A 17,283-nucleotide genomic window follows, 5' to 3' on the forward strand; every position below is an offset into this window, starting at 1 on the left:
ACAAAAAACAAACAAACAAAGCAGGGGTGGATAAGAGTATGGGGCAGGGGTGTGGCCTGCTTGTTGCGGTGGTTGCTACCCCTGATTGAGCTGGATGTTCACTGGGATGCGGATACGGCGCTGCTCTCTGCATGGTGGAGGGGTGGAAGGGAGTTGGGGCCGGAAGGTGCTGGAAGCCAATAGTGATGAGTGGGAGGGAGAAAAAGGGTGGGGAAAAAAAATGGATAAACTGCGTGGCTTACTGGGCAGACTGGATGGGCCGTTTGGTCTTCTTCTGCCGTCATTTCTATGTTTCTATAACAGCCAATATGATTGCCAAGCTTATCAGAACAATGCTGGCACTAACGAAATGTCATTGAAAATGCCACCAAATCATGGCCTTAAGATTGACCATGCATGCTGGTGCTGCCTCTCCTCTTCTCTAATACTCCTCTATGCTGTTTCCAGGGGAGTGCTTTCTCGCTACCTCCTCCTGGTGTTTTTCCTCTGTCTCATTCTCTGCTGTCTCTGACATGGTCTTGTTCCTGCACTCAGCAGCTTCCTTTCTCTAGTGATGCTGCCTATCCTCTTCTCTGGTGCTTCGCTGTGCTGTTTCCAGGAAAGTGTTTTACTGCTGCCTCCTCATGGTGTTTTTTTTTCTCCCTGCTTTGATGCCATCACTCATATGTTCTTGTACTGTTGGTGCTGTTTTTTTTCCTTGGGCAGAGTGGATCACTTTCACTTGGCAGCACTGATATCTGATTGGTAGTCCTTTGTTTTATAATGTGCAAGATAGATGTTGAGCAGTTTAGTTTTTGTTGCTTCAGACATCGAACTGAAACATTCTAGAAGTTTTCAAAGTAAAGGTGGGTGAGCATCAGATGATGTGGGCCCCAGGGGTTGTGGTGGGGCATGCTGCTGAGGCACCAGGACACTCATTGGCATTGGTGGTTATAATCTTTGCCCCAGTGGTCTCCGGTGGCATTTAGGCGAATCATCCTTGGATGCTGTGGAGGGGCTATCTGGAAAGACAAAGATGAAAATGTCAGATTGTGACAAACTGCCTGGAGCGGAGCAGACAGAAAGAACTTGCCCCAGAAGAGTGACCTTCCTGCTAAGTTCCTCTCATAATTCAGTCATTGTTACTCTTTCCTTTGCAGCTGCCTCCCTCTCTTCTTTAAATCCTCAACCTGGAAAGAATAAAACATGAAAGAAACACGTTCAGATTCGAGACTAAAGACCAGATTGACAGAGTCCCCTCCCCACCACAGCTGCTTTATCTCCCCCAACCATTCCAAACAAAACTGACACCCCCACTCCCTGCTTGTGTGGAAGCAGAGGTTAATATGACTATCCATAGATAGGAAAAGCGCGTGTAGCCTCCACATACACTATCCTGCACTTACATCTGTTGGATACGAGACCTGGATGTTGAATTGGTGCAGCAAAATCCTCCAGGCTGCATCCATCCTGTCCTGATTTCTCTGCCTTACTGGCTGATAGTACAATCTTTTTTTCTCCAGCCACGATTAGCTGGGTCAGGAGACGGACATCACCTTCAGCGAAGTTCGGCTATTTTGCCCTGCAGCATGGCTCAGAAGACTGTCCCTGGGTATAAGGTGGGCATGGGCGTGATTACCTCAGTGTGTAAAAACCACGTGCAAGGTCAGATGCACACACACAATGAATGTTCAACTATCCTGAATGTTCTGATTGTTCCTTCCCTGTCCCCTGGCATTTCTTCTCTCTCCTTCCGAGCAGCACCACCATCACCAGTAGTGCAGGGAAACAGACCACCACCATCCAGTGCCCCAGCACCATCACAACTCCTGAGGCAAGATCCAACATGTTCCCATCTGCTTCGGGGCCCCTTCTTTGGAGCACCCGGGAGTTGAGGACAAGGGCCAGGTTGTGGTCCTTAGTTTGAAGGAGGGACAGATCTGACCCCACTCAATCCAGAGGAACATAGGTTCCCATATCAGCAGGGCCGGCGGGACCATTAGGCTGACTAGGCAGCTGCCTAAGGCACTAGAAGAAGGTAGGGCACCATAGCCCAACATGAGGGCAGCATTTTTTAAATCAAGGGAGGCTGGAAGGGTGACAAGAGATGAGGTAGCGTATGCGGAGGGAGCCGAGGAGGGATGTTTACTGCGATTTGGTAGGTTTTGGAGAGAGAGAGACAGTGGCAACAACGTCACTACCTAGGGCAGCTGGATATCAGCATTAATAAGTCCAACCTTGTTGCTGAAACTATGGACTTACCTAGCAACCAGCATCACTATTTTTCTTTTTTATATTTCGCTTTTCGCACTTTTTTCAGCACTTCAAAGCGGATTACATTCCGGTACTGTAGGTATTTTCCATTGGCAAAAGTGCAATAAAGTACAGAACGGGAAAGGATGTAAGATTCATGACAGCTCCCAGGAAATCTTGATACAACATCCAGAATCTTGAGATGTGCATTGCACATTTATTTATTTGCTTAGATGCTTTATATACCGTCATTCCATGTGAGAATCACTAGATCACAACAGTTTACAGGTTAAACATTCATATTTATACTACGTATTACAAAGGTAGATATACAAGAATGAAACCCAGACAACATTCATAGATATAGGATGTATTACATCTGCAGACATACAGAATGAAACAGAACTGGGGTATATGGGGTTGAGAGGGAAGGGTCTTGCTCAGGTTATGTTTTGGCTAACTGGGTCATGGTGAACTGGAGGTTTGTGTTAAGCTGTAGGCATTTTTGTTTAGCCATGTTTTCAAGTTAGTCTAGACCTGGAGTCTGTTCTTTGTTTGTAATAAGCTAGACTCGCTTGCAGTCCAGTGAGTGCAATTGACGATTTCTGTCCAACTGATGACTGTCCAACTGTAGACTTCCATTCCTCTGTTCTTCTCCCTGAATTTTAGTTATAATTTTATCTCACAATTAACCTATCTTTCCAATTTTCTTCCAATCCCACTGTATATATTGTACATTGATTATTGGTTATATATATACCTCTCAGTTAACCTATTTATCCAACTATTTTCTTTAACATCTATCATGTATCTCCTATTATTCTGGTTCCTTGTAAAGGCTATGCCTAGTTGACAGATCCTCTGTCCAAGTTTCAAGTTATGTGTAAACCGATACGATGTGCAAACGGTTGTCGGTATATAAAAATGTTTAAATAAATAAATAAATAAATAAATAAGATAGGTAGGGTTATTGTCTGATTTAAATGGAATGCTGAAACCACCTTGGGCAAGAAAGTGGGGTGAGTACAAAGGGTTACTTTGTCATGGAAGAATTCAAGGTATGGAGGGAACTAATGCTTGAAGTTCGCTAACTCTGCGTGCCGACGTAATTGCCACCAGGAAGACCGTCTTCCAGGTTAGATATTTTATATGAGCCTTGTCCAGGGGTTCAAATGGAGTTCAAATGGTGCTAACATCAATTGTTCCAAAACAACATTCAAGTCCCATGGAATTGGTGGTTTTAATATTGGTGGCCGCAAGTGGAGCAACCCCCGCATGAATCTTGAGATTAAAGGATCCTGGGAAATTGGAACCCCTTTGATAGTGCGGTGGAAAGCTGCAATAGCACTGATGTGTACCCATACAGATGCCATAGCTAGTCCTGACTGGTAGAGGTGATGCAAGTAGTAGAGAATGTCCATCACTTCAGACAAGAAGGGGTTAAGCTTTCTTTGTTGGCACCATTGTGAATATCTGTGCCATTTCCCTTTATAGTTACGTCTGGTGGAAGACTTTCTAGAAGAAATAAGTATGTCTTCTATGTGTGTTGGAAGGACAAGATGACTTAAATATCTGCCTTTCAATCTCCACACTGTTAGGTGAAGGGAGTGATGTATCGAGTGGAGGAGAGCTCCTCCCTCCTGCATTAGGAGGTCTGGGTTGGACCCCAGAGGCATTGGGTCGGCAATGCATAGACGGAGGAGATAAGCATACCATGGCTGTCGAGGCCACTCTAGAGCTATTAGGATCATATCTGCTACATCCTGCATACACTTCTGAATCATCCATGAAATGAGAGGAATGGGCAAGTATGCATAAAGTAGGCCGTTCGTCCATGGGATGAGAAAGGTGTCTGGGAGCGTATCAAAGTTTGCTGGGATAGATGGAGCAAAGGCGAAGGACTTGTCGATTGTCCTCTGTGGGAAAAAGGTCTATTGTTGGGTAACCCCATTTGTCGAAAAGATCTGTCGCCACTTGTGGATTGAGCATCCACTCGTGTGGATGAAATATTTTGCTGAGACGGTCCGCTGTGGTATTGTCCAGACCCAGTAAGTAGATAGCTTAGAGAGAGATGTTCATCATCTCTGCCCAATGGAGAATGCGAAGGGCTTCTCGAGAGAGAGTCCACGAACCGGACCCGCCTTCCTTGTTTAAGTAAAACATGGCGACTTGGTTGTCCGTGTAAATCGTGATCCGTTTCTCTGCAACATGAGTGGAGAAGGTTTGGAGGGCATTCCAGATTGCTCGAAGTTCGAGTAGATTTATGTGGAGTTTGGACTCTTCGGGGATCCACAGACCCTGAGTTTTTAAGTCGATCAGATGTGTCCCCCAACCTTTCCTGGATGCGTCTGTGGTGAGTATCATCTGATAAGGAGGTATTCTGAAAGGTGCTCCTGTGGAGAGATTGGAGCGGGAGAGCCACCATCGAATGTCCTGCTTCATCATTGTGGTAATATGAACTTTTGTTGATAATGGTTGGCTGTACTGACACCACTGGCATTTGAGGCCCCATTGCAGTCGACGCATGTGGAATCTTGTATGAGGAACCACATGAATGGCTGCTGCCATGTGGCCAAGGAGCTGTAGAACTTGTCGCGCCGAAGAACTCGCTTGATTGTACATGCGTTGTGCTAGACTTGAAAGGGTATAAGACCTGTCTTGAGGCAGGTAGGCTCTGTTGTGAATGGTGTGTATTACTGCTCCAATGAATTATAGTAGTTGAGTGGGCTGGAGATGTGATTTCTCGTAATTGATTATAAATCCCAGCTGGTGAAGACTTTGAAGAGTCGTGGAGTGTGATCGGATCTGAAGCTACAATCAGCCAATCGTCCAGATAAGGGAAGATTTGAATTGATTGCTGTCTGAGATGGGCCACCACTACTGCTAGACATTTGGTGAATACTCTGGGTGCCGAGGAGAGGCCAAAAGGCAGTACCTTGTATTGGTAATGAGTGTTCTGAACTTGAAAACATCGGTAATGCCAGGAGGATTGGTGCAAGGGGATGTGCAAGTACGCATCCTTCAGGTCGATGGAACACATCCAATCGTTCTGTTGTAGAAGGGGGAAGAATGTTCTTGAGCGAGGTCATTTTGAACCTCTCCTTCTGGATGTGCTTGTTGAGCTCCCGAAGATCTAGAATGGGTCGAAAACTGCCTGCCTTCTTTGGAATGAGGAAATATGGGGAGTAAAATCCTTGATCTTTCTGAGGATTCGGCAGTAATTGTATGGATCCATTTAGAAGTAGTTCGGAAACTTCCTTTTTTAAGGATGGAAGTTTGTGGTCGAACCCATGAAGAAATTGCACATGCGGTAGGGGGGGAGAGATAATGAAATTTAATGGTAGCCTTCCCTCATTATTTGTATGACCCACTGGTCCGAAGAAATGGTTTCCCAAATATTGTGGAAGTATTTCAGGCGCCCTCCTATTTGTAGCAGTGATGGTGGCTGTACCAACCTCAAAAAGCCAGTGGCTGTTTTTGTTGTGGTGTTGTTCCCTGTCTGGCTGGTTGCTGCCGACGGGGACGTTGTCGAGGAAGCGAGGTTTGAGCAGAAGACGAACTCGGTTGTGCGTATGGCTGAGGTCGGAAAGAGGAATAAGGGCGAAATTGACCCCTTGCAAATGATTTCCTATGATAAGATGGATTGTATCTTTTAGGAGAAGAATGGTACTCCGAAGGGGTTGTGAGAGACAATACTGCTAAGTTTTGCTCTTTCAACTTAGAAACAGTCTCTGCAAATGGTTCACCAAAAAGATTCTGCGCCTTACAGGGGATGTCGGCCAACTTTTCGAGGACATCGTACCATATAGCGCTTGCGCTCAGCCAAGCTATGCGACGGCCGCTATCGCTGCTGAGGAATTTCTTGCAGACGTTTCATAGTTCTCATAAATGGAACGCAACATGTATCTTAAGCCTTCTTCCATGTTGGTAAAGGATTGCGGTAAAGAGCCGTCATCCGCAAGGCAGAGAGGTAGTAATTTTTGTAGGGATTCAAAGAGATATTACGTTATGTAGAATTGATGCATACTAATTTTGGAGGACAACATTGCTGAATGGTAAGATTTTCGACCAAATTCATCTAAATACCTGTTATCCTTCCCTGGCGGTGTATTGGCGTGAAGTTTCGGTTGCTTTGCTTTTGACATTGCAGATTCCACCACAATAGAATTGTGGGGAAGCTGTGCTGAGTTATATGTCAGAGAATTTCTCATGCGGAATTTCAAGTCTGTTTTCCTAGAGGAGGAAGCAGTAGAATACGGCTTTTCCCACATTTTTTGAAGCACATTCTCTAGAACTGCATGCTGTGGTAAGACAGTAGGGTTCATGAGGCATGTCAAATATCTTAAATTCCAAGTGTCTCAGACAGGGGATCTGCCACCTTCCCTGTTTCTACATTTAGGAGTGCCCCTACTTTTTCGATGAATTTGGAATATGTAAGGTCCTCTGGCAGGGAGTAGGGTTCTGGTAGGGTATATCCGGTGGGTCGGAAGGTAGACTCATAGAGGAACTGGGAGACAAAACAGATGTGATTGGCGACTCTGGATCGTAAGTGGGGTCTGGCATAGGTAATATGGGAACCTCATCTCCTATAGGAGAGGGTTCTTGAGGCGAAGATGGTGGCTGCAAGTCCTGTAGTGGAAGATTAGCCTCTTCTTGAGAAACTTGCAGGTCCTCAAAAAAGGAAGACAATGCATGAGATATTCGCGCCATCTTCCTTGACGCTAATACCCCACTTGGCTTGACTGGATGTAGTGGTGCGGAAGGTGGGCTAGCCGGGGCTGCTGGTAGTAAAGGATCTTCAGGAGAGACAATTTTTAATGGTGGAAACACCTGTGATGGTTTGTGTTTCTTAGATAACAGTTCCTGCAAAACTGAGGAATGAGTTCGTTTGGAAACTGATGACATATCCGAATATATAGACCTCGCCTTTGAGGATACAGAAGGGGAGTCCGAGAGACACTCCACATCAACATCAGAGATGGATACTCTGGAATGGGATGAGTATCCCGAATGCACTGAAGCTGACGTAGGCTTGTGAATTTCCTGCGGTGACTTCCTGGAGCATGAGGCCTGTGTGTGTGATGATGTCTCTTTTCTTTGTATTTCAATGAAGGTGGGGGCGCTGACGGTGTCATAGGCTCTCCTTGCATCACTGACTGTGTAGTTTTCGTATGGTGCATCGCTGGCGCCGTAAGCGGCGCATGCTGCGTCGATGGTGCCATGGACAGGTCAACCAGCTTCGTAGACGAGGCATGCGTCGAGTGCTTCATTTGCTGCTTATGCGCCGTTTCTTCTAATGGCGCCGGCGCCGTACAAAGCGAAGAGCCGGAGACAGATCCCTGTGATCCATCTGTGATGGACATAATTTTTCCACACTGGCAGAATTTGAAACCGGAAGGTTTCGATGCCATTTGCGTGAGAAAAAGGAAAAATTTCGCGAAAAAAGACTATGAGAAAAAATTATTTTAACACTGAGAGAAAAGCCCGCGTGCAAAAAAGAACTGAGGGAGAGATGGCCAATTCACGCGGGAACACACCGCGCAAATGCACAGAGTTCAAGCTCTGTGACTCACTGAGGGAAGCTCCGCCTACGAAGGTCGCCCGGCGCGCTTCCATACAGCATGGCTAAATCAGCCTGCTATCGACGGGAAATTGGTTATTCCCCTTCTACTATGATTTCCCTGTATAACATTTTGGGCATTTGTTTCTGTAAAACTACCTATTATGCGATTTACCTAGAGTTTGGTTTACAAGCTCTTATGGATGTTTTTTGGTAGTGTGGCACTTCTGTTTACCTATATTCCCACTGCTGCCTATGACCAGAACATGTTTTATGTTTTTGCAACACCTTTGTAACCTGTCCCACATTATATATGCATAAGATAGTGTGAATTATTCTGCTGACTCTTAGTTTTCCTCCCTATGTTCCTGGCTTCTTGCACTTTTCTGATTTATTCCTCTTGCAGATGGCTGTTTTTTTTCATACAGTACTTTTCTCATGCAATGTAAACCATAACTTAATACTAATATTGTGATGTAGCCGTACCTGCAGCTCAAACACAGAGCTGAATGACTTTCAGTGGATCTCAGTCCTAATGCTGCCATTTGCTAACCGATAAATGCTTATATATATATATATGTGAGTATCACTTACATTATTAGGGATCTAGAGGGATACATACACTGTTCTGCACATCTGATACAAACCAAAGGTTAGTTGTTAGACTACACATTTAGGCCTACTTGCCATGGATCATCCTCACTAACCTGTCACCCTGTCTGGTGCTTTGGTGTGCATCTCTTGCCATTTGAAAGTGGCACAAGAGGGAAATGATATGTGTGCCTGAGTTTGAAACCAACATGGAGACTATGACTGACCCAGAATCCTCTGCTGCCTTGGCCTGCTTGCAGTTCCTGCCATGGGAACCTTAAATGCCCTACTGACCCTAATTTGGAGAAATTCCAGGAGACATCTGGACAGCAGCAGGAGCTGTCAAAAACTTATGATGGAGGGTGATGGGGGACACAAAAAAGAAGAAGAAAAAGGTCAGAATCTCCAGGCTAACGTTTCAACTACGATGGCACCAGTAAAACCAGAGTCTTGGAAATCTCCCTGAGGGTGAAAAACTGACAGGGCAAAGGACTAACAGAAGATTGATGTAAACATCAGGCAAGTGGGTCCCAATTTGGGAAGGGGGATCAGGGTAACATAGGTCTAATTTATCTTGTTTTGATATGAGAAACTGTGTACATGACACTCCCATAGGTTTAAGCAACTTAGGGATTATTATATGTTTTACCTATAAAAAGCAGCACTCGCTGACATACAAAGAGAGACAGGGGCTAGCGCTTTTCATAAGCAGAAGCCCTGCCCTTCTGTTCCTCCCCAGGGTACCTTATTTTTTTATTGATATGCAATAAAAAATTAATATTTGTTTCTACAAAATTTGGTATGATATCCTTGTGTCCGTGGAGAAGAGCCTTAAGCATGTTTGGCGCTTAACATCCCACAATATCAACTTCCACTGGCCAGAAAATATAAAGCACTTAGCAGTTTCACCATATTAAGTATAGCATGAGTCACAACAAAGATCCTCATAAAGGAACAAAATTGCTCTTGAGCTCAAAACGATACCTTTGCACCACATCCATGCCTGACTATCTGAGGAGTGTTGTCTGCAGTGTCTCCGGATTATGGTTCTAGTCTGGATCATATGGTCCTTCATCTTTTTCTCTCTTCATTGATCTCATGGTCCCTCTATTCTCTCTTTCTTCTCTAGCTCTGCTTATTCTTGCTCATACGTGCAAGAGATAGCTGAGCAGGATAAAGAAGTACAAATACACCATCTATCGTGAGAAATGCCAGTGCTAGCTCAGAGCTGGAGTTATATTTCCCACATTAAAACACTATGTTTTGGGCACATATCCCTGCATAGGACAGTAATAACTAATGTCTTTCTTTACAAGTAATTTACATGTGTGAGCGCTGTCCGGTACGCACAATTTTGAATGCACATTTTATGCATGTAAAAATCCTTGCTGCATCAGCAGTAATGTTTGCGCACATGAAATACATGCTCAATGGTGGGTAAAACTGTGCGTTCGGCTGAACTCGCTTTATTGCACTGGCCTGTCAGATTATAAGCTCTCTGAGGAAAGGACCTGAATGTGAGATCGGATTTAGACAGGCAAATAATTATAATCAAAATCCAAATTTTTATTTTTTTTAATTTTTCCCCTAAAACTTTTACTTTCTCTTCCAGCTTTTGATTTGTTCTCTGTATATTCTTGAAATAAAGTCAGAGCTTATCTTTAGGAGTCTTTTAAATTGTATTTAGTCTTCAAATTTTTAATCAGCTGCTGTGCTGTATCCATGAACAAGTTACTGAGGGCCTCAATTAGTGCCAAGGCTAAGGGGGGGCCCTTTTTATCCTGGGTGACATGTGGCCAATATGGATTTGTATTTCTACTTCTTTTGATACTTGAATAGTTGTAGTCACCTTTCTGTTACTTATATTAGATATCATACAATTAGGTCACCATGTGAAGGTACTCATCTAGACATTGCAAAAGAATTATACTCTATTCAATTATTCTCCACCCCTCAGGATCACCAGTGCTCTCTTAAGTGATCTAGAATATCTTCCTTCAGACTAAAGCTTTTCCCACATTCCCTGCATTGAAAGGGCCTCTCTTCTTTATGGGTCCTTTGGTGATTCACAAGGTTCCCCTTCTTAATAAAGTTTTCCCCACATTCACTGCATGGAAAAGGACCCTGTCTAGAGTGGATTCTCAGGTGCTCTACAAGACTTTTCTTCCGATTAAAGCTTTTCCCACATTCAATGCAAGGAAAGGGTCTTTTCCCAGTATGATTTCGTAGGTGTCGTATAAGGGACCCCTTCGCAATGAAGCTTTTCCCACATTCACTGCATGAAAAGGGTCTCTCTCCAGAGTGGATTCTCAGGTGTATCTGAAGATCTGAATTCAAAACAAAGCTTTTTCCACACTCAGTGCAAGGAAATGGCTTCTCCCCTGTGTGGGTTCTCTGATGAATTATCAGGCTTCTCTTATAAATAAAACTCTTCTCACACTGAGTACATGTAAAGGGCCTTTCACGGTCTGGCATCTCCAAATGGGTTTTCTGGTGTATAAGAAGCTTTTGCTTTAAATTAAAACCTTTTCCACACATAGGACATGAATAAGGTCTCTCTCCAGTGTGAATTCTCAGATGTTGTGCAAGACCTCCCTTGTGACTGAAGCTTTTCCCACATTCAGTGCACGGAAAGGGCCTCTCTCCTGCGTGGCTTCTCTTGTGTATCAGAAGATCTCTCCTCTTGGCAAAATATTTCTCACATTCAGTGCATGGAAAGAGTCTCTCTCCAGAATGGATTCTCTGGTGATATTTGAGCTTTCCTTTCTGAATGAAGCTTTTCCCACACTCAGTGCATGGAAAGGGTCTCTCTCCAGAGTGAATTCTCTCGTGTATTTTAAGATGTACTTTCTGAGTGAACTTCTTCCCACATTCGGCACATGGAAAGGGTCTTGCTCCCGTATGAATCTGCAGGTGCCGTATTAGATTCCCTTTTACACTGAAGCTTTTCCCGCAGTCGCTGCACAGAAAGGGCCTCTCTCCAGAGTGGATTCTCAAGTGCTCTACAAGACTCCTCTTCTGAACAAAGGTTTTCCCACATTCAGTGCATGGGAAGAGTTTCTCTCCAGAGTGGATTCCCAGGTGATATTTAAGATCTCCTTTCTGGCTGAAGCTTTTTCCACACTCAACACATGTATAGGGTCTTTCCCCAGTATGAATATATAGATGCTGTTTAAGTTTTCCCTTCACAATGAAACTTTTCCCACACTCACTGCATGAAAAAGGTCTCACTCCTGAGTGGATTTTCAGGTGTTTTACAAGACTGCTCTTCTGACCAAAGCTCTTCCCACATTCACTGCATAGAAAGGGTCTCTCTCCTGTGTGGGTCACATTAGACATTACCAGGTTTGTTTTTTGAAGGAAGCATTTCCTTTCTTCACTAATTCTTTTGTGGTTCTTGAGGATTTTCTGATTTACTGGGACAGGGCCCTTCTGACCGAAGTTCTTGCCACAGCCTGTACATGTATGTGGTCTCTCTCCTCTATGAACTCCATCTTGTGGCTTTAGAGTTCCCTGATCCATGTACAAGTTTCCACATTCATTACATACAGACTGTTGTACTATTGTCTGGTTTCTCCGATGCTCCATACTGTGGGTATCATTGGTACTTTGCTCACAGGGAGTCACATTCTCTGTGGAATCTCCTTCTGGGTTTCTTAGTTCTTCCTCTGGTTTACACTTAGTCCAGCAGTTTTTCTCCCAGTCACAACATGGGCAAGTATCCTTTCCATCTTTCTCAGATACATGTTTAGTCACTTTCAGATGTTTAGAGGGTTCCTTCTCATGTCTTCTGTTGGACTTATTGATTTCTGGATAACAAAATAAAAGACAGACAAAAAAACACAAGAACATAAGAACTGTTATACTCATTCAGAACTAGGGTTCATTAAGCCCAATATCCTGTTTCCAACAGTGGCCAATTAAGGTCACAATTACCCGGGAGGGTCCCAAACAGCAGAGAGATTGCATACTACTTACATCCTGGCATAAGCAGTGGCTTTCCCAAGGTCTACCTGCTTAATAATGGTTTACGGACTTTTCCTCCAGGAACTTGTCCAAACCTTTTTTTACATCCAGCTATACTAACTGCCTTTACCACATCCTCCAGCAATGAATTCCAACTTTAATTGTACACTGAGTGAAAAAATGTTCTGATTTATTTTAAATGTGCTACTTAGTAACTTCATGAAGTGTCCCTCTAGTCTTTTTATTTTTTAAAAAGCTAACAACCAGTTTGCATTTACCTGTTCCACTCTACTCATGATTTTATAGACCTTTATCATACCCCCCACAGTTGTCTCTTCTCCAAAATGAAGAGCCCTAAGCTTACTAGGCTTTCCTCAAGGAGAGCCATTCTATTTTGGTTGCCCTTCTCTGCATCATTTCTAGTTTTGTTATATCTTTTATGAAATGTGGGAACCAAAATTGCACACAGTTCTCTAGGAACAGTCACACTATGCAGCGATACCGAGGTAGTACGATATTCTCTGTTTTATTCTCCATTCCTTTCCTAATAATTCCTTGGAAATAAAAGGTTAACAAATAAAAATATAAACATTAAAGTGCATTAACACCGTAGCTACGGATAGGGAAATACCTACAGTACCTGAATATAATCTGCTTTGAAGTGCCGAAAAGCATAACATACATCAAATACATAAAGGGGGTAAAATATTGAGCTGCTGAGCGGCTAGTTAAGTTAGCCGGATACACATATCCGGCTAACTTAACCGGGATATTCAGCAGCACAGCCATGCCACTGAATATTCTCAGTAAGCTTGTTAGCTGGATATGTGGCCCTATGACACAGCTAGAATTAACCAGCTAACTCCGCTCCTCCCCGGAACGCCTACCTCCCACCCCAGGAATTCCCCTGACTTACCTGGTGAAATTCTAGCCGCATAATTCGTTATTTAGCCAGATAAGCTTTTTAAATATGCAGCTAAATATGACAGACTGAATTGGTTTCTAAATACATGGAGTTTATACATTAAGTGGTTGGACGCACAATCATACTCATTCCTGCTCTGTTCTATGACTCGGAGGCACAGGTTTGCATGGATCCTTGTTCTTTATTGGGCTGAATGATGCGTACCCTATTTCTGTTTATTTCTGTTTGTTCCTGTTATATCCGATTCATGAAACGACCATAGTGACCAACTTTGTATTTCATCACAACTTATATTCCCCGTTACCGAGTCAGTAGAAGATTACCTGCCCGGTCCCCTTACATGATATGCTATGATGTTTGCTTCCCTATTACTATCTTTATAGAACACATACTTCCCATCTGTGTGTATATTTATATACTGTACTTTTTATCCTATGTGATCCTGGATGCGAGGGTGGGTGGGGAGGATTTCAAACGGTCAATCATTTTGGATGTTTGATATTGAATACGTTCTCAATGTAACTATGTTTCTACTTATGTTCATATTGTGCTTGGTTTTGTTTTTGATTGGCAAAAATTATTTAAACACACAAAAAAAAAATATGCAGCTAAGCCATTTAGACACATACATTTCCTATTATCCGTCTAAATGGCTTTGGAATATCTACCCCAAATAAATAATAAATGATAAAAATCCTAATAATTTCTAATCATTCTGTTTGCTTTTTTCACCACTGCCACACATTGAGCTGAGGATTTCAAGGTATTGTTCACAATGATACCTAGACCCTTTTCCTGGGTGGTGACTGTTCATCTGGAACTGAACATCGTGTAACTGCAACCTGGATAATTTTTCCCTATGTGCATCATGTTCTACTCATCATCCTTACATTTCTTAGTATTCAGACAGGTTAATCCACACCAGTGGGTTATGCACCTCTACCAGCAGATGGAGACAAAGCAAAGTTGACGTCAAGGTATATACATCTCTGCACTGACATCAGCTCGCCAATATTCTTCATCGCCAGCATATGGTGGACATGCATCTCCATAAGGAGGTTGCTTTAAAAAATAAAAAAAAATAAAAGGAGAAAAGAAGGAAATTAATTTGCCCCACTCTCCTTATGATCCCTCCCTCGGTCAAGTTTTCCTGAGGTGATATCTGCGAATCCCTCTCTCAGCAGAGTGCCTCGGTCCAGCAGCTGGTTTTCCAGCATAGACTTAACTGTAGAGAGAGAGAATCAGCTGGGAGGCTAGTGGGTGCAGGAAGCAGAGCGCGGCGGTGAAGGCCTTTGCACTCTCCCCCCCCCCAGCTGGAGATCAACTCTAACTTGGCTGGGACGAGCTGAGCTCAGGAAAAGAGTAAATTAAAAATAATAAAAAGAGGGTTTCCATTCCCCTTCTGGTCTCCGAGCCTCAGTGCACCGATCCGACATCCATACCAGCCTCCGAGGGAGCTTGGGGAGTCGAGGCGGCTTGGTGGGTTGAACAGTCTTTTGGCTAGGCCACGCTCTCAGGCTTTGCTTAGATGCCATGTGGTAGGCCACGACAGCGTTCACGCGCTTTTCTTCACACAAGCCTGCCGCGAAACAGTGTCTGACATTGGTGGATTAACCTAGATTCATTAAAGAAAAGGAAATTATCAGGTAAGTACTAATTTCTTCTTTCATCTGTCATTCGGATGCCCAGTCTCTCAAGGTCCTCCTGCATAAGTGGATATGAGGGAGATTCACAGTGACAATGGTTAGGATTCTCAGAGCAGCTGTTCTCAAGGGCTGCAAACATCTGATATTCAGTATATCCCCAATGAATATTCAAAGTTATTTGCATATGCAGGATCTAATTTGCATAGACGGCTTACTCTGAATACTACACCTGCTTGCATTCTTTCCTCTCTGCAGCATGATAGTAATGACCCAGTGCATCAAAATTGAGTTAAAAAACATTTCCCCTTTTCATTTGGTACTGACCCAGGGTCCCAGCATGGTGTTAGGAGCATTCTTCCCTCTGAGCCAGCACTGACCCAGTGTCCCAGCATGGTGTTAGGGGCACTCTTCCCTCTGTACTAGTACTGACCTAGTGTCCCAGCATTGTGTTAGGGACACTCTTCCCTCTGTGCTACTAGAGCCTACTAGAATTAAACATCTCCCCACTATGACTGCATTCAAAACAGATACAGATAGATCTAGACAGGATTTAGCACATTTACCAAATTATAATTATTATAAACTATGTTACCGAACCTGTATGGCACCTATTTAATGGATATAATTCAATATATTTAGTAACATTAATTTATGTGCCTTATTGTTAACCGTTGTGATGGTACCTATCTTAACGACGGTATAGAAAAGTTTTTATATAAAATAAATGGAGCTAGAGGGCATTCTGTTCCCAAGATATTGTACCAATACCTGACTATGGCACTAGAAAGCAGCCTTCTTTTCTAATCTGCATTCAACCAATGCCCAGACTGGTGTGAAGGAGCAGCAGAGGACAGGAATTTTACCACAATAGGTACAGGCGTAAATCCAGGCCTGCTCTCAGTATAGACCGAGGCTGGGGAGGAAATCCCAGTCATCACACAACAGTGACACCGAATGGCTGGATTCATGAACCATGGTTTTATGGATCTGAGACCACTGCTGCAGTGACTCGGCTAACCTGGGTGACAGAGCAAGCAGCTGCCAATTGGAGAAATTACTTACCTGATAATTTCGTTTTCCTTAGTGTAGACAGATGGACTCAGGACCAACAGGTATAGTGTACTCCTGATAGCAGTTGGAGACGGATCAAATTTCAATCTGACGTCAGCCCCAGTACATATACCCCTGCAGGAAGTGCAGCTCTTCAGTATTCTCCTCGAAAAGCACTGTGGATATATGTGTGACTGACTAATTTGAATAACTTGATTAACTTTATAACTTGGTTAACTTGATTAACTTGAATCTGTTGAATTGGCTATAGCTGGAGACAGTCAGTGCCCTCAACCGGGAAACGTCGACACCCGGTAGGGTGGGTGCCCTAGATGAAGGAAAGCATGGCTTACCCTTGATTCCCTTGCTCTCTGAGCTGTCCCCCGAGGCTTTCATGAGTAACAGCAGCCGTGGATGGGATGCTCAGTCCATCTGTCTACACTAAGGAAAACGAAATTATCAGGTAAGTAATTTCTCCATTTTCTAGTGTGTAGCAGATGGACTCAGGACAAATGGGATGTATAAAAGCTACTCCTGAACCAGGTGGGACGCTGCCCGTGACCCACTTAGTACTGCCCTTGCGAATGCTGTGTCCTCCCGAGCCTGAACATCCAGGCCGTAAAACCTGGAAAAGGTGTGGATGGAGGACCATGTCACCACCCTGCAGATCTCGGCGGCTGACAGCATCTTGGTTTCTGCCCAGGATACTGCCTGGGCCCTAGTAGAATGGGCCTTGATTTGTAGAGGCGGCAGTTTGCCTGCTTCTACGTAAGCCGCCTTGATGACTTCCTTGATCTAGCGGGCAATGGTTGCTCGCGAGGCCGCTTCCACTTGTTTCTTCCCATTGTAAAGGACGGACAGGTGGTCCATCTTTCTTATGGATTCCGATCTTTCCAGGTATTGGACTAGGAGTCTGCCGACGTTAAGATGGCAAAGAAGGCATGAGTCTTCCAAGTCCTTGTGCTCGTCTGGCAATGGCAGCAAGATGGTTTGGTTTAGGTGGAAATGAGAAACCACCTTCGGAGGGAAATAGGGTACAGTTTGGAGCTGGATCCCGGTGTGGATCTAAGGAACAGTTCCCTACCGGATAGTGCTTGAAGTTCGGAGATGCGACAGGCTGAATGTATTGTCACTAGGAATGCAGTCTTCAAGGTCCGGAGATGTAGTAATAGATCGCGTGTTGGTCGGAAGGAAGCTCCTGCCAGGAAGCCCAATGCCAGATTGAGATTCCATAAGGGCCCTGGCCCCTTTAGTGGTCGTCGGATTTGCTTGACTCTTCTCCGGAAGCGGGAAACGTAGACCGATGACATCCA

At 44.0% G+C, this 17,283-nt stretch overlaps 1 protein-coding gene across 1 annotated transcript in view; it reads right to left on the minus strand.

Annotated features, from left to right (window-relative positions):
- Positions 1-573: 573 nt before the first annotated feature.
- The window catches only part of LOC115083811 (oocyte zinc finger protein XlCOF6-like), a 32,918-nt gene continuing 16,208 nt past the window's right edge, over positions 574-17,283 (minus strand). Inside the window, exon 4 of the mRNA XM_029587834.1 lies at positions 574-12,192. Within this exon, the coding sequence (XP_029443694.1) occupies positions 10,343-12,192 (1,850 nt within the window). The 3' untranslated portion in view covers positions 574-10,342. The remainder of the gene's footprint in view (positions 12,193-17,283) is intronic.

Source organism: Rhinatrema bivittatum, chromosome 2 (genome assembly GCF_901001135.1).
Source record: "Rhinatrema bivittatum chromosome 2, aRhiBiv1.1, whole genome shotgun sequence".
Classification (NCBI taxonomy): domain Eukaryota; kingdom Metazoa; phylum Chordata; class Amphibia; order Gymnophiona; family Rhinatrematidae; genus Rhinatrema; species Rhinatrema bivittatum.